General features: G+C 31.9%; 2 protein-coding genes across 9 annotated transcripts; both read right to left on the bottom strand.

Moving 5' to 3' along the window:
- Nucleotides 1-22: 22 nt before the first annotated feature.
- Nucleotides 23-16,728, bottom strand: LOC111293527 (1,4-alpha-glucan-branching enzyme 2-2, chloroplastic/amyloplastic-like). 8 transcript variants are annotated; one of them, XM_089749850.1, is made up of 14 exons: nucleotides 9,142-9,258; nucleotides 8,569-8,651; nucleotides 7,262-7,381; nucleotides 6,399-6,528; nucleotides 6,187-6,289; nucleotides 5,785-5,909; nucleotides 5,240-5,319; nucleotides 4,594-4,707; nucleotides 4,021-4,103; nucleotides 2,691-2,810; nucleotides 1,829-1,958; nucleotides 1,614-1,724; nucleotides 1,212-1,340; nucleotides 23-276 (listed from the first exon to the last, which is right to left on the bottom strand). In XM_089749850.1, exons 8-13 carry the CDS (start codon nucleotides 4,699-4,701, stop codon nucleotides 1,311-1,313), a joined length of 582 nt encoding a protein of 193 aa, XP_089605976.1. In that variant the 5' UTR covers nucleotides 4,702-4,707; nucleotides 5,240-5,319; nucleotides 5,785-5,909; nucleotides 6,187-6,289; nucleotides 6,399-6,528; nucleotides 7,262-7,381; nucleotides 8,569-8,651; nucleotides 9,142-9,258; the 3' UTR covers nucleotides 23-276; nucleotides 1,212-1,310. The 8 variants fall into 8 exon arrangements, with proteins under 8 accessions (XP_089605976.1, XP_089605977.1, XP_089605974.1 ...); XM_089749851.1 differs by lacking the exon at nucleotides 5,785-5,909; XM_089749846.1 differs by lacking the exons at nucleotides 23-276; nucleotides 1,212-1,340; nucleotides 1,614-1,724; ... (3 more) ...; nucleotides 4,594-4,707; nucleotides 9,142-9,258 and adding exons at nucleotides 9,797-9,877; nucleotides 11,203-11,331; nucleotides 11,594-11,715; ... (2 more) ...; nucleotides 15,364-15,457; nucleotides 15,599-16,726 and having other exon boundaries at nucleotides 5,238-5,319.
- On the bottom strand, nucleotides 5,242-11,247 carry LOC149512951 (1,4-alpha-glucan-branching enzyme 2, chloroplastic/amyloplastic-like). Its single transcript, XM_089751126.1, has 8 exons — nucleotides 11,203-11,247; nucleotides 9,797-9,877; nucleotides 9,142-9,258; nucleotides 7,555-7,676; nucleotides 7,262-7,381; nucleotides 6,395-6,528; nucleotides 5,785-5,909; nucleotides 5,242-5,319 (listed from the first exon to the last, which is right to left on the bottom strand). The coding sequence occupies exons 1-8, from the start codon at nucleotides 11,245-11,247 to the stop codon at nucleotides 5,242-5,244; spliced, it is 822 nt and encodes a 273-aa protein (XP_089607252.1).
- Nucleotides 16,729-17,124: the final 396 nt, after the last annotated feature.

Raw genomic sequence — 17,124 nt, forward strand, 5'->3', positions numbered from 1 at the left:
ATCATATTCATATAAGTACACATGACAAGAACAATAAATGAGTCAATAATATATTTTAGTTAAGATAAATTAGCCAATCATGCATCAAATTAAAATCACAAGAGCAAGCATATTTCATCACAATCAAATAAATTGACATAACAATCAAGCACAAAATATACTTCAAAATTTTCACAAGAAATCAAGAAATAATCAATTTAACAATGGCCATGTGCAGTTGATAATCAATTCCACACCATCTTGGACAGGAAGGCAAAATGTAGCCATTCTACTCACCTGTAGCATACACAATTGCACAATTAGCATAACGAAGATAAAGAATATTGACATTTTCCCAAAAGAATTACTTATCTCGATTACATTCCTCTATGTATTATCCTTTATTAGTTTTACTGATTATTTAATTGATTATTATGATAGATGACAATTTAAGATGGTGGAAGTCTACCTTCAACTATTGTTTCTTTTCCTCTTCAATGTTCATAGAACTTATAAAATGTTATTTTTGCAAATAATATATGAAAATCTGCAACTAAATCACTCCAATATAAACATTTTATCAATTAAATGTTCCTTACAATGCTAATATTTCTAAAGTGTAAAACATAAATTACCTTTTATTGTGCTAGTAGCTCTTTTGGTGAATTATTTGCACAAAAGATGAAATACATGAAAAGCAAGGATATTTTAAGATTTCTAAAGATTCTTGGATGTTTCCTTCAAGTGTTTTGGGAATTTTCATTTTTGGCATCTTTAGTTGTTATGTTTCCATAACTCTTAGTCTACAATAAAAATTAGTTCAATTTACAACAAGAATTTTAAACAATTCTTTAGTTCATTTTACAATATCAAAACACTTAACTAATAGCAGGGTAACCTACTTATTCATGGCATATGGATGTTGATGCATGAAGAGAAGCGATGAAGCAGTAGAGAATTAGAAAAACATGTACAATACACAAATGTTAGGTAGGATTACGCACACACAAGTACATGTGTGCAAACTTTTTCAAAACCATTTCTACACTTAGCATCCTCATGGATCATGTAAAAAAGTATTGAAACCCCATTCCATTTATGCAACCCAGTGCAACAAATGTTGCTATAGAAGAGACAGTGGACTTAAAGCAGACATCATAATTCTGGGATAGATAAATGATTATAAGTCGAAAGATACTTAATGTGACTCAAAGAAGAGTTATAGAACATACATCTTCGCCAATGGTGACAGCCTCAAGATAAACTCCATGAATCATATGATTAACCAGCATCAAATAGACAACAGCATCTACATCAGTTTCATATCCAAATTACTCATTGTAGTTTCCAATAAATGCTACCTACAGCAAGTTCAAGAAAACAAAAGTTAAGCTTGGATAATACATTATAAAGATGCAATGACACTAAAAACCTTTAGTCCTCAAGAGAATTTAGTTAAGAAACAACCATAGAGAAATGATGCTTCACCACTTACAAAAACCAAATGTTACATCAGTTCTACTTCTCTATATAACATAAAGTCAAAACTTTGATAATTAACATCTGAACATGCAAGTAACTTATTATATAACACTAAGCAAAATAGAAAATCTGCAAACTCATTCTGATATTACCTGCAACCCATGATAGGTGTACATCATTGAAGTCAAAACATCAAATTTGAACCCATCAAACCTATATTCCTCTAGCCACCATCTTGCATTTGAAAGAAGAAACCTTTGTACCTAAAGCAACAAGTAAAAATTAATATTTACACAATAGGATGGAAGGAAGCCAAAATCTTTCAACGAGCTATTGTTTAAGAAGAAGTTTCAGTAGGAGTACATACTTCCCAGCTTCCATAATTAAAAAGGCGAGAATCCCACATCCCGTGGTGACCTCTTGACCCCAAGTGGAAGTAATGAGCATCGGTTCCATCAAACATGTTCAATCCATCTAACATATTATTAGATGCATGGCTGTATTTGTCAAACATCAGTCAGATACAAAGATGGATGAAAAAATTAATTAATAACTTAAATTAACTAAAGAATAAAAATTAACTGAGACTTATAGCAAAAGATTACTTACTCAAAGCAACAGAGCAAGTACTTGAATAAAAATTTGCTACAGCTTAGAAAAGAATTTAACATTAATGACATGCAAAAGATAAAAACTTTCATTGTAAACAATATAGTAAGATTCCATTTGGTAGTTGTTTTTGCTTCTAGCTTTTTGCTTCCAGAAGCAGAAAGAACATTTGGATAGAAAAGACAATAATACTTTAAAAGAATTAAAAATAAAAAATATAATCTCTTGTAGAATAAAATACTATGATTCCTCTTTTAATAGAACAATTATACTACAAATTCTACTCATTTAATCATATATATTTTCAAACAATTATGACTTTGCTTTTTCCCTTTTAGGTTTGTTCTTTAGAAACCTTTTAGGAAGCCAAAAGCAACTAGAAAAAACATTGTAAGAATAAGGACCAATAACAACCTAAATTCTCATGACCATTTTTGCATCAAGTCTACTGGAAGAATGACCACACAATCTACACAGGAAAAGAAGAAGAAAAAGAGTTTATATTTTCATTTTTGGTACAAAAAAGCTGGGAAAAATTGTTTGCACAAAAACTGTAGCAACAAATAAAACAGAAGGTTGTGTTTCTAGAAATGATATTCTCCTGCAAGTCCAATTATTACCTGCACACAATATCCATAAGAACAAGTAGATCCACCTCGTGAGCCCTATCTATTAGTGACTTAAGATTATAAGGGGTTCCAAAACGACCACTTGGTGCAAAGAAGTTTGTCACATCATACCTGCAACATATTAAATGCAACTTGTTAAAAGTAGAAGATGTTAGTTTCCATAACCAAAACTAAATTCTAAAGAAATATTTCTGTTTACATCCAAAACATAACATTTTAGTACAAGTTAACAAACATAAACAGCAACAAATAAAGATGAGCTGATATTTTGATGGAGATAATACCCAAATCAAGCAAAATATGAGTGCTCTTGAACAGCCATGATTTGAACAACATTATATCCAAGTCTTTTAATGCAGGGAAGCACATCATCTGTAAAGTTGGCATATGTGTTAATTATTGGCTCCTACATCTCGGAGTTGATAATATTAAGAAAACTAGGAAATGGATTAACCATACCAAAGTGTACCATGGAAGATAAAGACTGAAGGAGTTTGTGGGACAAATTTTCTTCTTCGAATGATAGTATGACGAAAAGTAGAGATAAGTTTTGGTTTAATTGCAAATTTAGGCTTCTTAATGGTTTTTAGAAATAGGCAAAGAATCATAATGAAATGCAATCAAACTAAATTCTATGTTATTGATTTGAAACTGTTATTTAAGATATTTCTATACACAAAGCAGTTAACAGAGATCCAAGTCACTAGCTGTTTGGCATTTGCATTATCATTAACTAAAGTATACTCATTATTTAGTATAATCCAAATGGAAGGACTTCCTTTAACCAAAGAAAACGAAAAGTAGGCCGTATACACCTATGTGGCTTTTTGCTAGCTTAATTTGACAGATTTTCTCTTTAAGAGAGGCCATCCTACCTATGGGATGCAAGAAAGTTCCATTTCAAAATTTACAAGCCTTTCCAAATAGCTATACTATTTGATGCTCTTAAAGATGTTCAATGCAAGTAAAAATGTTTCTCTATCTTCCTTTTGTTTTTTTTTTTTTTTGGGAAGGGGAGGGGAGGTAAAATTGATAGTTTAAATACAGATACTAAGATAAATTTTCCTATAAAATGTATTGTCTTATAAAACCTCCTGCTTCACTTTTCGATCTCAAAACCTTGTAGGAACACTTCATAGGAAAGGTTGAAAGAAATAGCATAAAAAATATGATCACACACATGATAGCATTTAATGAAGCTTTTTATCAAACTTAAGGTTTCCTCTTTTAAGATTAAATAAATCAAGGAAATGCAATTCAGCACAGAGACAGAAGAGTTGAAAAACAATTTACTACATGAAAGGGAAAGGAAGATGCATACCATGCAACCCATTCCAACATGTGATTCATAGACTTAAGTGATTTTGGTCCTTTTGGCTGGGGGTGTTTATATACATACTTTTCCTGTTATAGTATAAAAATCATTAGTCAAGATAAAAAGTACAAAATTTGAGATAAGACACATATTACAGACTAAACTAAGTTGACTGTGCCTTGTAGTGACTAAACTTGAACAAGCGAGAACACAATTTAGAAACTGACTTCATATAAGAAAAAGAACCAATCAAAATTGTTTTCTTAAAAACCCTTAAGGGCATTGATGTTAATATTAACATTATGCAGGCAGACGTTCATCAACACAACCTACTCTAAGAAGAATAAGAAATTCATTATTCGTTTATATATCAATTAATCATATTTGTGTGCAAGCATGCATGCATGCTTTTGTTATGTAACCTCACACACATGCAGTCATTTCAAAATTATCATAAACATTAGTTGGTATTTCTAATTTTCCCTAAGCTCCAAATATTTCAGCTGCTTATAGTTTGAAAAGAATAAGTTATCTAATCTTTCCACCAAAACCAAAAGATCAAACAACCACTAATTATACCTCTTCTGGCGGATCATAATATATTCCATTGTATGGGATTTCACCTGGTGCTTGAACAGAGAACTTGATCCAAGCAAGAATGGAGTCCTTCCCAGATGAAGTTTCCATATGAATCTACAATTATATGGTCAAAAAGTTAAAGCGGACACATGGAAAAAGAGGTTTGGATGAATGATAATTGACATGATCATAACAGCCCACCAAAAAAATATTTTTTTTCCATCTTCATCCTTTCTTTCTTTCTCCCTTCCTTTTAGGACAGGAGTTAGTTGGATTTGAACTCAACTACCTTGAATAATTTTGCTTGACTTAGAGACTGCCCCACTAAATACTTCAATGCCTTTATGCCATGAATTCTAGTAATTAATAATCATGAACGTTGTACTACAACCAATGATTTATTCAAACCATATACACGTGCAACAGGATCAGTGCTAAAAAAAAAGCATCATACTTAAAGGTTCCTAGTCCACAGATCATGATCAAAAGGTTAAATACGTTGTTGATCTACAGGGAAAGAGTTGCAAGTTTTAATAGTTTCTTTTTACTCTGACTTAAAAAGTAGAAAAAGAAAATAATAAACAAGTAGCATTTGAATGTAAGCACAATAAGTTTCAAGAGCCATGTTCATCTACAGGTAATTTACCTTCACTTGAGAACCATGGGGAATTGGTGGTGAACCATAAGCATTATTAGCCAAAATATCTTCCAGACACCAAACTCATTCTGTTAAAAAACAATTAATATTTGTAGAATTAAACACTAGATGTTATTTAAATATAGAGATAGACAATAGATCACTGCCAGTGTAAATCAACACAGCTTTCTAAGCACTTAGAACACAGTCACCTTCCCTTTTATACTTGAGACTACATGGCATTAAATATATGAAGAGAAGTGATGAAGCAGTAGAGAGTTAGAAAAACATGGACAATACACAAATGTTAGGTACGCTTACGCACACACAAGTACATGTGTGCATACTTTTTCAAAACAATTTCTACACTTAGCATCCTCATGGATCACGTAAAAAAGTATTGAAATCCCAATCCATTTACGCAACCCAATGCAACAAATGTTGCTATAGAAGAGACAGGGGACTTAAAAGTGGACATCTTAATTCTGGAATAGATAAATGATTATAAGTCGAAGGAAGCTCAATGTGACTCAAAGAAGAGTTATAGAACATACATCTTCACCAATGGTGACAACCTCAGGATATAGCCCATGAATCATATGATTAACCAGCATCAAATAGACAACAGCATCTACATCAGTTGCATATCTGAAGTACTCATTGTAGTTTCCAATAAAAGCTACCCACAACAAGTTCAAGAAAACAAAGGTTAAGCTAGGATAATACATTATAAAGATGCAATGACACTAAAAACCTTTAGTCCTCAAGAGAATTTACTTAAAAAACAAACATAGAGAAATGATGCTTCACCACTTACAAGAACCAAATGTTACATCAGTTCTATTTCTCTATATAACATAAAATCAAAACTTCGATAATTAACATCTGAACATGCAAGTAAGTTATTATATAACACCAAGCAAAATAGAAAATCTGCAAACTCACTCAGACATTACCTACAACCCATGATGGGTGTACATCATTGAAGTCACAACATCAAATCTGAACCGATCAAACTTGTATTCTTCCAACCACCATCTTGCATTTGAAAGAAGAAACCTTTGTACCCAAAGCAACAAGTAAAAATTAATATTTACACACAATAGGATGGAAGGCAAAATCTTTCAACAAGCTATTGTTTAAGAGAAGTTTCAATAGAAGTACATACTTCCCAGCTTCCATAATTAAAAAGGCGAGAATCCCACATCCAGTGGTGACCCTTTGACCCCGAGTGGAAGTAATGAGCATTGGTTCCATCAAACATGTTCAATCCATCTAACACATTATTAGATGCATGGCTGTATTCGTCAAACATCGGTCAGATACAAAGATGGATGAAAAAAATTAACTAATAACTTAATTTAACTAAAGAATAAAAATTAACTGAAACTTATAGCAAAAGATTACTTACTTAAAGCAACAGAGCAAATACTTGAATAAAAATTTGCTACAGCTTAGAAAGGAATTTAACATTAACAACATGCAAAAGATAAAAACTTTCATTGTAAACAACATAGTAAGATTCCATTTGGTAGTTGTTTTTGCTACTAGCTTTTTGTTTCCAGAAGCAGAAAGTACATTTGGGTAGAAAAGACAATAATACTTTAAAAGAATTAAAAATAAAAAATATAATTTCTTGTAGAACAAAATACTATGATTCCTCTTTTAATAGAACAATTATACTACAAATTCTATTGCATGTAATCATATATATTTTCAAACAACTATACTTTGCTTTCTCCTTTTTAGGTTTGTTCTTTAGAAACCTTTTAGGAAGCCAAAAGCAACTAGAAAAAACATAGTAAGAGTAAGGACCAATAACAACCTAAATTCTCATGGCCATATTTGCATCAAGTCTACTAGTAGAATGACCATACAGTCTAAACAGGAAAAGAAGAAGAAAAAGAGTTTATATTTTCATTTTTGGTACGAAAAAGCTGAGAAAAACCGTTTGCACAAAAACTGTAACAGCAAATAAAGTTGAAGGATGTGTTTTTAGAAATGATATTCTTCTGCCAGTCCCATTATTACCTGTGCACAATATCCATAATAACAAGTGGACCCAAATTATGAGCCCTATCTATTAGTGACTTAAGATCATCAGGGGTTCCAAAACGATTGCTTGGTGCAAAGAAGTTTGTCACATCATACCTGCAACACAGTAAATGCAACTTGTTAAAAGTAGAAGAGGTTAGTTTCCACAACCAAAACTAAATTCTGAAGAAATATTTCTTTTTACATCCAAAACATAACATTTTAGTACAAGTTAACAAACATAAACAGCAACAAATAAAGATGAGCTGATATTTTGATGGAGATAATGCCCAAATCTAACATAAAATGAGTGCTCTTGAACAGCCATGATTTGAACAGCATTATATCCAAGTCTTTTAATGCAGGGAAGCACATCATCTCTAAAGTTGGCATATGTGCTAATTACTGGCTCCTACATCTCGGAGTTGATAATATTAAGAAAACAGGAAATGGATTAACCATACCAAAGTGCACCATGGAAGATAAAGACTGAAGGTGTTTGTGGGACAATTTTTCTTTGAATGACAGTATGATGAAAACTAGAGATAAATTTCGGTTTAATTGCAAATTTAGGCTTCTTAATGGGTTTTAAAAATGGGTGAAGAATCATAATGAAATGCAATCAAACCAACTTCTATGTTATTGATTTGAAATTGCTATTTAAGATATTTCTATACACAAAGCAATTAACAAAGATCCCAGTCACTAGCTGTTTGGCATTTGCATTATCATTAACTAAAGTAATACTCATTGTTTAGTATAATCCAAATGGAAGGACTTCCTTTAACCAAAGAACATGAAAAGTAGGCCGTATACACCTACGTGGCTTTTTGCTAGCTTAATTTGACAGATTTTCTCTTTAAGAGAGGCCACCCTCCTACGGGATGTAGGAAAGTTCCGTTTCAAAATTTACAGGCCCTTCCAGACAACTATACTGTTTGATGCTCTTAAAAATGTTTAATGCAAGTCAAAAATCTCTCAATCTTTCTTTTTTTTTAGGGAATGGGTAAAATTGATAGTTTAAATACAGATACTAAGATAAGTTTTCTTGCAAAATGTTTTGTCTTATAAAACCTCCTGCTTTACTTTTTAGTCTCAAAACCTTGCAAGAACACTTCATAGGAAGGGTTGAAAGAAATAGCTTAAAAAATATGATCCCACACATGATAGCATTTAATGAAGCTTTTTATCAAACTTAAGGTTTCCTCTTTTAAGATTAAATAAATCAAGGAAATGCAATTCAGTGCAGAGACAGAAGAGTTGAATAACAATTTGCTACATGCAAGGGAAAGGAAGATACATACCATGCTACTCATTCCAACATGTGATTCATAGACTTAAGTGATTTTGGTCTTTTTGGTTGACAGTGTTTGAATACATACTTTTCCTATTACAATATAAAAATCATTAGTTAAGTTAGAGAGTACAAAAATTTGAGATAAGACATATTAGAGACTAAACTAAGTTGACTGTGCTGTGTAGTGATTAAACTTGAACAAGCGAGAACACAATTTAGAAACTGACTTCATATATGAAAAAGAACCAATCAAAATTGTTTTCTTAAAAACCTTTAAGGGCATTGATTTTAATATTAACGTTATAAAGGAAGACATTCATCAAAATAGCCTACACTAAGATGAATAAGAAATTCATTATTTGTTTATATAATCAATTAATCATATTTGTGTGCAGGCATGCATGCATGCTTTTGTCTATGTATCTTCACACACATGCAATCATTTTAAAATTATCGTAAACATTAGTTGATATTTTTATTTTCCCTAAGCTCCAAATATTTCAGCTGCTTATAGTTTGAAAAGAATAAGTTATCTAATCTTTCCAACAAAACCAAAACAGCAAATAGCCACCAACTATACCTCTTTTGGCAGATCATAGTATATTCTGTTGTATGGGATTTCACCTGGTGCTTGAACAGAGAACTTGATCCAAGCAGGAATGGAGTCCTCAATCCCAGATGGAGTTTCCATACGAATCTACAATTATATGGTCAAAAACTTAAAATGTACACATGGAAAAAGAGGTTTGGATGAATGATAATTGACATGATCATAATAGTCCACCAGAAAAATGGTTTTTTTTTTTCATCTTCATCTTTTCTTTCTTTCTCCCTTCCTTTTAGGACGAGAGTTAGTTGGATTTCAACTCAACTACCTTGAATAATTTTGCTTGACTTGGAGATCACCACACTAAATACTTCAATGCCTTTATGTCATGAATTCTAGTAATTAACTATTGTGAAGGTTGTAGTACAACCAATGATTTAGTCAAACCATATACACATGCAATAGGATCAGTGTTAAGAAAAGCATCATACTTAAAGATTCCTGGTCCACAGATCATGATCAAAAGGCTAAATACCTTGATGATCTACAGGGAAAGAGTTGCAAGTTTTCGTTGTTTCTTTTTACTTTGACTTAAAAAGTGGAAAAAGGAAATAATCAAAAGTAGCATATGAATGTAAGCACAATAAGTTTCAAGAGCCAAACTTATGTTCATCTACAGGTAATTTACCTTCACTTGAGAACCATGGAGAATTGGTGGTGAACCATAAGCATTATTAGGCCAAAAGATCTCCCAGACACCAAACTCATTCTGTTAAAAAACAATTAATATTTGTAGAATTAAACACTAGAGGTTATTTAGAAATAGACAATAGATCACTACCAATGTAAATCAACACAGCTTTCTAAGCAATTAGAACACAGTCACCTTCCCTTTTATACTTGAGACTACATGGCATTAAATATATGAATTAGCTTATACAATTAATTGTTACATAAGCATGGTGGCTTTTGCACTTAATTATAAAAACTTCGACAACGTTTATCTTCTTAACTTTTCTATTTGGAGCTTTTAAGAATATCAACTGCACCAGACTATACACCTAATCTTTGGTCCATTAAGAAGAATATTCATGCCCACATACATATAAAAAGATCCATGTTTACATTCATATTTAACATTAAGCTAAGTGTTTTGACAAACCAAACTTAAATAACTTTTAACTTCTTTCACCATGTGCATTTAGAGAAGATATAGGCATTGACTTATGAACAGCTGGTATTGCAAATACTACAGTTTCTTAAGGCATACTTCTTAGAGCACATGGGTCAGAGTCAAAAAGAAAAGCAGTGGAGAATTGATTATTATGACAGATGACATTTTAAGATGGTGGAAGTCTACCTTAAACTATTGTTTCTTTTCCTTTTCAATATTCATAGAACTTAAAGAATGTTATTTTTGCAAATAATATATGAAAATCTACGACTAAATCACTCCAATATAAACATTTTATCTATTAAATGTTCCTTACTATGCTAATATTTCTAAAGGGTAAAACATAAATAACCTTTTATTGTGCTAGTAGCTCTTTAGGTGAATTATTTGCACAAAAGATGAAATATGTGAAAAGCAAGGATATTTTAAGATTTCTAGAGATGCTTGTTTGTTCCCTTCAAGTGTTTTTGGAATTTTCATTTTTGGCATCTTTAGTTGCTATGTTTCCATAACTCTTGGTCTACAATAAAAATTAGTTCAATTTGCAACAAGCATTTTTAACAATTCTTTAGTTCATTCTACAATATCAAAACACTTAACTACTATATTCAATTGATGCATGAAAAGAAGTGATGAAGTAGTAAAGAATTAGAAAAACATGTACAATACACAAATGTTTGGTAGGTTTCGCACACACAAGTACGAGTGCAAACTTTTTCAAAACCATTTCTACACTTAGCATCCTCATGGATCACATAAAAAAGTATTGAAACCCCATTCCATTTACGCAACCCAGTTCAACAAATATTGCTATAGAAGAGACAGGGGACTTAAAGCAGACATCATAATTTTGGAACAGATAAACAATTATAAGTCGAAGTATGCTCAATGTGACTCAAAGAGGAGTTAATAGAACATACATCTTCACCAATGGTGACAGCCTCAGGATATAGCCCATGAATCATATAATTAACCAGCATCAGATAGACAACAACATCTACATCAGTTGCATTTTCGAAGTACTCATTGTAGTTTCTAGTAAATGCTACCTACAGCAAGTTCAAGAAAACAAAGGTTAAGCCAGGATAATACATTATAAAGATGCAATGACACTAAAAACCTTTAGTCCTCAAGAGAATTTAGCTAAGAAACAAACATAGAAAAATGATGTTTCACCACTTACAAGAACCAAATGTTACATCAGTTCTACTTCTCTATATAACATAAAGTCAAAACTTTGATAATTAACATCTAAACATGCAAGTAACTTATTATATAACACCCAGCAGAATAGAAAATCTGCAAACTCACTAAGATATTAATTGCAACCCATGATAGGTGTACATCATTGAAGTCACAACATCAAATCTGAACCCATCAAACTTGTATTCTTCCAGCCACCATCTTGCATTTGAAAGAAGAAACCTTTGTACCTAAAGCAACAAGTAAAAATTAATATTTACACACAATAGGATGGAAAGAAGCCAAAATCTTTCAACAAGGAAGTTTCAATAGAAGTACATCCAGTGGTGACCCTTTGACCCCAAGTGGAATTAATGAGCATTGGTTCAATGAAACATGTTCAATCCATTATTAGATGCATGGTTGTATTCGTCAAACATCGGTCAGATACAAAGATGGATGACAAAATTAATTAATAACTTAATTTAACTAAAAAATAAAAATTAACTGAGACTTACAGCAAAAGATTACTTACTCAAAGCAATAGAGCAAATACTTGAATAAAAATTTGCTGCAGCTTAGAAAAGAATTTAACATTAACAACATGCAAAATATAAAAACTTTCATTGTAAACAAGATAGTAAGATTCCATTTGGTAGTTGTTTTTGCTACTAGCTTTTTGCTTCCAGAAGTAGAAAGTACATTTGGGTAGAAAAGACAATAATACTTTAAAAAAATAAAAAATAAAAAATATAATCTCTTGTAGAACAAAATACTATGATTCCTCTTTTAATAGAACAATTATACTACAAATTCTATTGCATTTAATCATATATATTTTCAAACAATTATGACTTTGCTTTCTCCCTTTTAGGTTTGTTCTTTAGAAACCTTTTAGGAAGCCAAAAACAACTAGAAAAAACATAGTAAGAGTAAGGACCAATAACAGCCTAAATTCTCATGGCCATATTTGCATAAAGTCTACTAGAAGAATGACCATATAGTCTAAGCAAGAAAAGAAGAAGAAAAAAAGTTTATATTTTCATTTTTGGTACGAAAAACTGGGAAAAACCGTTTGCACAAAAACTGTAACAGCTAATAAAGCTGAAGGGTGTGTTTCTACAAATGATATTCTCCTGCAAGTCCAATTATTACCTATGCACAATATCCATAAGAACAAGTAGACCCAACTTGTGAGCCCCATCTATCAGTGACTTAAGATCATCAGGCATTCCAAAACAGCTGCTTGGTGCAAAGAAGTTTGTCACATGATACTTGCAACATATTAAATGCAACTTGTTAAAAGTAGAAGAGGTTAGTTTCCATAACTAAAACTAAATTCTGAAGAAATATTTCTGTTTACATCCAAAACATAACATTTTAGTACAAGTTAACAAACATAAACAGCAACAAATAAAGATGAGCTGATATTTTGATAGAGATAATACCCAAATCTAGCATAAAACAAGTGCTCTTGAATAACCATGATTTGAACAGCATTATATCCAAGTCTTTTAATGTGGGGAAGCACATCATCTCTAAAGTTGGCATATGTGCTAATTATTGGCTCTTGCATCTCAGAGTTGATAATATTAAGAAAACTAGGAAATGGATTAACCATATCAAAATGTAGCATGGAAGATAAAGACTGAAGGTGTTTGTGGGACAAATTTTCTATGAATGACAGTATGATGAAAACTAGAGATAAATTTTGGTTTAGTTACAAATTTAGGCTTCTTAATGGGTTTTAGAAATGGGTGAAGAATCATAATAAAATGCAATCAAACCAACTTCCATGTTATTGATTTGAAACTGTTATTTAAGATATTTCTATATACAAAAAAATTAATAGAGATCCAAGTCACTAGGTATTTGGCATTTGCATTATCATTAACTAAAGTAATACTCATTATTTAGTAATACCAGAGAAATGTTTTTTTTTTTTTTTCATCTTCATCTTTTTATTCTTTCTCCCTTCTTTTTAGGGCAGGAGTTAGTTGGATTTGAACTCAACTACCTTGAATAATTTTGCTTGACTTGGAGACCACCCCATTAAATACTTCAATCAATGCCTTTATGTCATGAATTCTAGTAATTAATTATTGTGAAGGTTGTAGCACAAACCAATGATTTATTCAAACCATATACACATACAATAGGATCAGTGTAACAAAAAAAGCATCATACTTAAAGGTTCCTGGTCCATAGGTCATGATCAAAAGGTTAAATACGTTGTTGATCTACAAGGAAAGAGTTGCAAGCTTTTATAGTTTCTTTTTACTGACTTAAAACGTGGAAAAAGAAAATAATAAACAAGTAGCATTTGAATGTAAGCACAATAACTTTCAAGAGCCAAACTTATATTCATCTATAGGTAATTTACCTTCACTTGAGAACCATGGGGAATTGGTGGTGAATCATCAACATTATTAGGCCAAAAGATCTCCCAGACACCAAACTCATTGTGTTAAAAAACAATTAATATTTGTAGTATTAAACACTGATGTTATTTAAATATAGAAATAGACAATAGATCACTGCCAATGTAAATCAACACACATGTTTACATTCAGATTCAACATTAAGCTTAGCGTTTTGACAAACCAAACTTACATAACTTTTAACTTCTTTCAACATGTGCATTTAGAGAAGATATAAGCATGAACAGCTGGTATTGCAAATACTACAGTTTCTTAAGGCATACATCATAGAGCACATTGGTCAGAGTCAAAGAGAAAAGCAAGGGAGACAGTAGCTCATTAAAAGCAACACAAATGATGTGTAGTTCATCAATAGATATAAAATTGCAAGAAAGCTGCCTCAAAAACAAAGTGCAGAGTTACTGATATTTTGACAGCACCAACTCCATCTTGTGACTGCATTATTTATGTCATCAAAGAAAATCACTTGTAGGTGCACCTACTAAAGTATTGCTCAATTGTTATGAACTTCACTTAATGTCAAGTAACCCACCAATGGCAGGTCAGTTCTTACAGACATGGAAAATATCAATTCAATGCACACGTGGCATTTATTCTTGCACAAGAAAGCATAACATACAGGGCTTATAATATCTGCATTAGGGTTCCAATTGTTAAAATTTCCAATCAGTAAAATAATCCCAAAAATTGAAGAGAAAACAAAACACCTAGAAGTTAATAAAACTTTTTTTATTGTATAGAAGTTAGTAAGATTAATGGTTAAAATCTCAAAATGTTAAAATGATGCATAAAAAACCCTAACTCATGTGCCCACTCTTTATAAGTTATTCCTGTCTCACTGAAAGCCGAATGAGATTATATCAAAAAGAGCAATATCAGCTTATCACAAAACAACTTCTAAGACAAAAAAGAAAAAACATGAATGGAGAATAACATTTTTACTAAAAATTAAAAGTTAACAAGATAGCTATTAAGCAATGTAATACAAACAAATGATAAAGGAAACAAGGAGAAGACATACACAAATAAATAAATAAATAAAATAAACATATAAAAGTGAAATAATAGAGAAAGGACTAATTCTAAGGGCTTTAATAAAATTCTTAATTTTTTCTTGCACCAAAGAACCAAATACTTGCTCCATACTTCGTTGAGCATCAATGAATTGATTTCTTTCTTAGATTGATTTGCCTAAATTTTTAACATATAAAAATAAAAGATCTAGAAAATCATGTACACTATTCCCACACAAATCAATCACAAGAATATTCCAACACTAATTTTATTTAATTGAAAATTGCTCATTTGAACTGGAAAGAGTAATAAATCAAAACAAATTACATTTAGCGTAAAAAGCAATAACATGCAACCATGGGAGCTACAATTAATATGGAACATTACGGTTATGAAAAATAAGCCCATGCTAACAATTAGATATTTGGAAGAATGGTAACCTACATGTGAACCAAGCTTCTCATAGCCAAGAGAAAATGCTTCTAAACTGCCTTCATACTTGTTAATTTCCTCTAATATTCTCTTATACTGTGCGTACCTGTAATTAAGTAAAATATACAAGATAATAAAAATGTCAGTGGCACATACCTTATCTACAACATCGTTAGACAATTCCATATTCATTGATCACTTTGCTAAATACAAACATTCTAAGAGAGACGGGTCAGGAGCATCAAACCTGAGTTTTCCGTTTTTTGTATCAAATGCAACATTTTCTCTCCAAAAAAGACACACCCGGCCACTCTCCCCTAACCCAGATCTCGGTGACGGTAGCCGACCCGACCGCCATTTGGCATCAGTTGACTCCAAAATTTCAGCCGTGGACTCCTCTCTTCCTTCTTGTCTCAGATTCAGCCTCTGTTTTTCGCAAATCACCTCATAATAGCTTAGATCTGAAACTTTAACCCGAAATTTTAAATCGCCTTTCACCCTCTTCTCGCCGTCCGATCGTCCTGAAACCAAAGTATGTTGTTTCTCCCCTTCCATCCTTCCTTTATACCGGTTTAGATCATCTAAAAGTCTCCTCGCCTGCGCTGACCTCCATACCCCGCCGTCGCTCCCACTGCCCAAAAAAATAGCTCTTTTCTCTCCTTTCCCAAAATCTTAAAAATACTCTCCCAAATCACTCATAAAAACAAAAAATATCCAATGACCGACAGCCCTTTTCATCCTCAACGGCCCCTTTTCTGCTTCTTTTTTTTTTTCCCGATGGATTCCTCAATAGAGGACTGTGGTTGTTTGCATTTTTTTTTTCTGGCTTTGTTGGCTTGGGTTTTTTATTTTTTGTTTTTGGCTGTGACAGTTGCTATTTATTTGTTGGCAGTTTCGATGGCTATCTCAGTAGGGCTGTAGGTGGTGGGAAGGTGGGAGATGGGAGCTGTTCCTGGGGGGGTAGTTGGGAGATCGGTGGGGTTGGGTTGGTGATCGGCTGGCAAAGGAAAGGGAATGGGATGGTGGTGGCGGTTTAAGGTGGGAAGGTATGTTGGTACACATGGTAGCCGGTGGAGGCAATGGCTTGTTGGATTTTTGGCATTGCCTTCTTTGTCCAAAAATTGGCCTCCAGAAAAAAATGCCTTCCAAAAGTTTTTCAGAAAAGATTGGCCTCCTCTCTTGCCTCAATTTTTCGCAGCTCCAGTTCAAATCCCCAATTTTTTTAGATTTCAGAAACACTTTTATTCAAATTTTCGATTTTATGAGATTTGAGAAAGACTATACAATTTTTGTTTTTTTAGATTTGAGAAACACTTTAATTTAAATTTTCGATTTTATGAGATTTGAGAAAGGCTATACAATTTTTGTGCTGGCAAGTTAGACAACAATACAGTGGGCAATCACAGTGAAATTATTTGAATTTTGACTGTTTAGAGTTTTCAAGCTTTCTGGTTTTTTTTTTATTATTTCGCCTTTTTTTTTAAAGAAATTAAAATTAAAAAATAGAATAATAAAAATTTAAAATAAGATAGGCTATAGTATTTTATTGAGCCCTCTCGGAATAATTTGGATAAAAAATTTTAAATCCAAATTAATTAGAATGAGATTTAATTTGTTCAATTTATTTGATGATTTAATAAATTCGAAATATTTATTGAGATAATAATTAATGATAATATTTTTTAAATCGAGTAGATTCAAATAAAATAAAATTTGTTTAACAAATTATTTTGATTCAATTTTAAAATTAATCTAAATAAAATCTGATAAATA

This window comes from Durio zibethinus, chromosome 21, assembly GCF_047325235.1.
Source record: "Durio zibethinus cultivar Kanyao isolate XHJ-2024 chromosome 21, ASM4732523v1, whole genome shotgun sequence".
NCBI classification, from domain to species: Eukaryota; Viridiplantae; Streptophyta; class Magnoliopsida; order Malvales; family Malvaceae; genus Durio; species Durio zibethinus.